Here is a 6,429-nt window from a genome sequence, read left to right as displayed (position 1 = left end):
TTTCAGGTGAGAAATAATCTGCTCTCTTCAGACCACTCAGGCCCTGCAGATTTTGTCATTTTAGCTGTCCCCCTACTAAAGCAATAAATGATCTGAGCAACATTGCCTTATTATATGATTTACTTGTTCCATTCTTCAAGAACAGTTCATATAAACATTTTGTTCTTGCAAGAGTGTTCTAAATGGCTTCTCAATGTTTACTTTCTCCCCCTTTACATGGCAACCAGATTGATTTTTTTAGGAGTAGTCAGAAATTGTGACTTCTCTGCTTAGGACCTTCCAACCATTTTTTGTTAGTCCTAGAATGAAATTTGAACCCCTTGCCAAGGTCTCAAAACCCTTCATAATCTACTCTCTTCTATCCCTTTCCAACTCCCTCACTGGTTCCTGAATCAGCAATGTAAGCATCACTTGGGAGCTTATAAATGCAAATTTTCAGGCCCAATTCCACCAGCTAAATCAGATCCTCTGCAGCTGGGACCCATTATGAGTGATTTCATGGCATGCTAAGTTTGTAGACTCTAGACATATTGGCTTTCTTCTTCAAGCAGACTTCTTTGGGGCCTGAAGATCATTATACTTAATTATCAATGAATAGACTATTCTCTCTCCCCCCCTTATTTTAAATTCAAATTTCCACTTAAATAACAGCACTTGAAGATGCCTGACCACCCACCTAAATTCTCCTGATGTTCTATCCATCAAGTTAGTCTCTGTTCCTCTTTTATTATCATTGCCTTATGAGTGAACGCATTTGAGTTATGAAAGACAGTCTTTGTACCAGGCTGTCTGGACTATTCTGTCCCAAGTTAAACTGATGCGTGTCATCAAGAAAGTGAGGTTTGCTCCTCTTCCAGTGCCTTTTTTTTTTTGGTGTGAAATGTTATATTATTGGCATAAACAGGCAAGATATTGGGCACTTTTACTTCAAAAAAAATACTTAGGTAGAAATTTGTTATAGAGAAATTTCTAGAAAAGCTGTTGATTATGGCAAAGAAAAGTTGCATGAGACATGTTCAAACAGGTAAACAATACTTTAAGATTATTTCAATAGGGGTTAAAATATTGCAATAGGGAGAAAAATTGAACTCAGCACCACTGAGAGAGCAAAACCTCTCAGGAAGGTTTTTTAAAATTATATGATTCCATTTATATGAAATATCCAGAATAGGAAAATGGGTAGAGACAGAAAGTAGATTTATAACTGTGAGGAGATGTGGGTGTTGGGGAATAGAGAATGACTTTTTAATTTTTTTAATTACAGCTTACATTCAGTATTATTTTTATATTAATTTCTGGTATACAGTATAGTAGGTAGAATTTTATATAATTTATAAAGTGATACTATAATTTATCATATATAGTTGTTACAATATTATTGACTATATTTCCTATGCTGTATATTATTCCTTCATGACTATTTAATAACTACTGATTTGTATTTCTTTTTTTACATATATTTTATTGATTTTCTACAGAGAGGAAGGGAGAAAGATAGAGAGCTAGAAACATTGATGGATGAGAGATAAACATCTATCAGCTACCTCCTGCACACCCCCCACTGGGGACAAACCCGCAACCAAGGCACATGCCCTTGACCGGAATTGAACCTGGGGACCCTTCAGTCCACAGGCCGATGCTCTATCCACTGAGCCAAACCGGTTTCGGCAAGTTAGTGTATTTTTATCCCTATACTATCCCTCAGAAATTTGACATTTCTTAATGGATGAATCATGGTAATGCATTCCTTTGCATAAATTCAATAAGACCAGTTTCCAATGGTGATTTTATTGAACAAAAACTTTGACTCGAGTGTCATGTTTTAAAGAGCCCTGTCTGGACTCTGAAGGCTAAAGCCAATAAAAGTATCATGGAGAAAGCCTGGTATCCTGCTTGGTAGCTCTGAAAATGGGTGGCGCTGGGGCATTAGGCCCATACCATACCATCGCTGGTGGTTGGTCCCACACCTATTTAAAGCCTTAATTGAGTGTTAATTTCTCAATGATTCCCCTTGCCTGCTTTGTAAAATTGCAACATTTTGCCCTTTCCACAACCCCTATCACCATTTTGAACCAATCTTTTTTTGTATGGTATCAGATTAGTCCACTGGGAGGTAGGCATGTAGACAGAAATAAGCATGCAGGGGTGTACTGAGTTTTCAGATAAGTTTGCAGGGGTATACTGAGGAGTTCTTCCACTCAGGTGGAAGAAGAGGGAAGAATGTAGGACTAGGCAGAGAGAAAGTGCTATGCAGTGGAGTTCCAATGTCAAACTCCCCTGACTCTGCAGGAAGTTCTATACCTGGAATGTTGCTCCGGAGTTGTTCTATTATATCTAGATTGGGGCAAGAAGTCCAGGTCTTAACACCTGCACTGATCAGCCATTATGTGCAGCCCTGCCAAGGGGGAGTGACCTTAGGTACTGCACTGGTTCTCTTCTGAGAGGCTGAGGTGAAGAGGGGCTGACCATGGAAGCCTAAAAGCTCGGATGATAATTGAAAGAGGTAAATGTGGGACACATCACAGTGTCCCACATTTACCTCTCTCATATATCACCCATTTTTTAGAAATGCATGCTCTCTGAGCATTGGCAATTCTCTTTTTGTGCAAAGTTTCATCAGCAGCATCGAATACAGGGCCTGTCAACATGATTTCCAATATTTGTTGAATGAATGAATAAATGTGTACATTAGAATCCTAAATATGATTTGACACATTTACTGAGTAAAGACCTAAACATACAATTATTTTTTTTCTTTTTTTAGATTTAATGAACAACACACTGAGTTGGTCCTTCTTTTTAAAAATAATCTTTATTGATTTCAGAGAAGAAGGGAGAGGGAGAGAGAGATAGAAACATCAATGATAAGAGAGAATCATTAATTAGCTGCCTTCTGCATGTACCCTACTGGGGATCAAGCCCGCAACCCAGGCATATGCCATTGACCAGAATCGAACGTGGAACCCTTCAATCCACAGGCTGGTGCTCTATCCACTGAGCCAAACCAGCCAGGGCCGATTATTTTTAATAGATGAAAAAAAAAACCCACAATGCAACATCCCTCCATGATAATACAAACAGTGATGTCAGAATAAAAGAAACTACCTTAACTCCAAAAAAAAAAAAAAAGGTATTTCAGAAATAATCTGAATAGTAAATGAAATAGTTAATGGTCAAAGACTATAAGTATTCTTTTAAAAATCAATAACAATATATAAAAGATGCTAATACTGTTTCTATATGAACAACATAGTTCAGGTCTAAATCACTGAGAAAAAAATGAACCATTGACTATAATATTAGCACCTACGTGGAGATTGCAAACTATAGATAATTTATTAGAAAGAAGAAGAGAATGTTCTTGTTCAAAATACTATACAGATGCAAATTGCACAGCTTTACAAAGCAAAATTTATTTAGAAAGTATAATTTCTAAAGGACACTTTAAATAAAATGTTAGATAATTACCTGGAAAGGAGTCTAAGAAAAGATATGAAAGTACATTGTGGAAAAATAGATAATATTTTACTGCAAAACACAAAAGCAGACCTAAAAAGTGGAAAGAATATTTTAAAATGGGATATACACAATGTCATAGAGATGTCAAATTTCCCCCAATAGCTTTTTAAATTTAAGACAAATCCTAACATTTCATTGTATTTGAGAAGGTGATTTTGAACTTTATATAAAGGAGCAGTAGAGAAAGATTATTCTATTTGATGGCAAATAACAAAGTGAAGCATTTTCCTTACCAAATAGTAGATAATATGGAGCTAAGGTGACTAGAATGCTTTGGTTCTGGAACATATAGAAAAATAGTACCAAGTAACACCTCACTTATATGAAAATTTAATTGAGGCCAAAAGTGGCATGTTTACCTCTCTCGTATATCACCTGTTTTTCCAGGAATGCATACTCTTTGAGTACTGGGATTTCTTTTTGTGCACCGTTTCATCACCAGCATCTAATACAGGGCCTTTTTCATGATAATGGGCGATGTGATCTAGCAATCCTATTGATGTATATATATCCAAAAGGATTGAAATTGGGACCTCATAGAGTTCACCCATGTTCATGGCAGCATTAGTCACAATAGCCAAATTATAGAAACAACTTAAGTGTCCATGTCCAGCAAAACGTGAATGGATAAAGAAGATTTGAGATATGTATAGATATCTCCATATCCAATGTAATATTATTCAGCTATAAAACATAAGGAAATCCTGCTGTTTGCAACAATTGGGATGAAATTTGAAAGCATCATACTAACTGAAATAAATCAGATTGTATAATATCATTTCTATGTGGAATCTAGACACAGACTAGATCTTAAATGTTCTCATCACAAAGAGAAGTGGTAATTAGGTAACAGGATGGAGGTTTTAGCAATGCTATGGTGATAACAATTTCTCAATATATAAATGTATGAAACCAACACATTATACACCTGAATCTATTATATCATAAAAAATCTGGAAAAACTGATTAAATACATATAATCTTAGCAATCCAGTTCCTACGCATTTCTTACCTGTAAAGTCCTTATGAAAGCTAACTCTCTTTATTGTTTGGGCACATTAGAATGAATGAAAGATTCTTTTATTATTGGAAATGAAGACTTCCTCACTGATAAAGTTAAAATACCTCATGATCTTTTCAAACTACTGACGTAATCTAATTATGCAGATTTCATAGACAATAAAACAGTATAGTAGCTGATTATGTTTCCCAAAGGAATATACTATATCAGCAAATGATCATTTTTATTACCAAATGGGTATATAAAAGTTCAGTTTTCTTAGTCCATGATAGGCCTAATTCCAGGGTGGAATTAACATGACCCTTCCATGGAACAATTGGAAGCTATTCTCTAGATATCACTATAGCCTTATTCCAAAACTTTCCACTTGTGAGAATGATTTAAAAATAAAAAATCTCTAAAACTAAAACCCTTGCCTCAGGCTTTGCTTCTATAGACCCTGAGCTAAGAAATTGAGTTTAGAGGATTAAAATTGTATCAAATGCCATAGAGCCAGAAGAAAAATAAAGTCAGGTTTCAACCCCAAGTGAAAATGAACTTGGTCATTATGTCGTCTAGCCATTTTACAAGAATGGTGATGGGAAAATTAAGCACTATGACTTAACCAGGATTTCTTTCACGTTCCCTCATTCTAAAAATCCTTGCCCAGAGTAAATGGCACAAAATCAGAAAAGAAGGTAACCTACCAATGAGTTTCTTCAAGGCCAGTTTCATGTCCCTGTTCCTCAGGCTATAGATAAAGGGATTCATCATTTGAGGAAATACAATGTACATCATGGAAGCCACTGCAGTCTGCCTGGATGACTCAGTAATCGCAAAACTAATATATACACCAAAAATAGTTCCATAGAACAAGGACACAACTGAGAGGTGAGACCCACAAGTGGAAAAAACTTTAAGCTTTCCCCCCATTGAAGGGATTCTCAATACAGAGGAGACAATTTGACTATAAGAGAAAATGATTCCACACAGAGGAATACCACCAAACAGGCTTATAAGGATATATATCAGAAGGTTATTGATGAGGGTATCAGAACATGCAAGCTTCAGGACCTGAGCAAGCTCACAGAAGAAGTGGGGGATTTCCAGATCCTTGCAGAAGGACAGCCGCAACACCATCAGACTGTGGAGCAAGGCGGCCACTGTACTAAGGAACAGTGGGAGTACAATGAGCAGAATACAGAGATGGGCATTCATGATAACCGTGTACCTCAAGGGGTGACAAATGGCCACATAACGGTCATAGGCCATTGCTGCAAGGAGAAAATTCTCAAACCCACCCAGAACCATGGCAAAGCCAATCTGGGTGAGGCAGCCTACATAAGTGATGCTCTGATTCTGTGCTTGGATGTTCACCAGCATCTTTGGGATGGTAACTGTGATTACGCCAATGTCAGTAAAGGACAGGTTGGAGAGGAAAAAGTACATGGGTGTGTGCAGGTGGGAATCAGAGATGACAGCCAGGATGATGAGCAGGTTTTGAAATGTAAAAGAATGCATTTAAAGTACATGGGTGTGTGCAGGTGGGAATCAGAGATGACAGCCAGGATGATGAGCAGGTTTCCCAGAACAGTGACCAGGTAGATGGTAGGTAGATGGTAGGTAGAAGAGGAGGGACTGCAGTTCTGGATCATCTGTCAACCCCAGCAGTAGGAATTCTGAAACGTCTGTTTGGTTTCCAGGTAACATGCTGTTTATGAACCTGATGGAACAGATGGGGGAGAATAAAGCAAAATGACTGGTCCCCAGGAGCATAACAATAGCATGCAATGGCAACTTGATAGAAATGTAAATTCTTGTTACTACTTTAGACTTACTGCAATAAACTCCTAGAATGATGACCTATGTTTTAACAAGCCCTCCAGATGAATTTCATATTTGCTAACTTT

General features: G+C 37.2%; 1 protein-coding gene across 1 annotated transcript; it reads right to left on the bottom strand.

Moving 5' to 3' along the window:
• Positions 1-5,166: 5,166 nt before the first annotated feature.
• On the bottom strand, positions 5,167-6,229 carry LOC311623563 (olfactory receptor 7G1-like; the record flags this gene model as incomplete). Its single annotated transcript, XM_084885760.1, is given in 4 exon segments — positions 5,167-5,205; positions 5,207-6,036; positions 6,039-6,138; positions 6,140-6,229. Coding segments are annotated over 4 exon segments (1,059 nt in total).
• Positions 6,230-6,429: the final 200 nt, after the last annotated feature.

This window comes from Pipistrellus hanaki (genome assembly GCF_964339955.1).
Source record: "Pipistrellus hanaki genome assembly, chromosome: 5".
Classification (NCBI taxonomy): Eukaryota; Metazoa; Chordata; class Mammalia; order Chiroptera; family Vespertilionidae; genus Pipistrellus; species Pipistrellus hanaki.
Note: the sequence above shows the minus strand (reverse complement) of the source record. Positions and strands in the feature narration are given on the sequence as shown.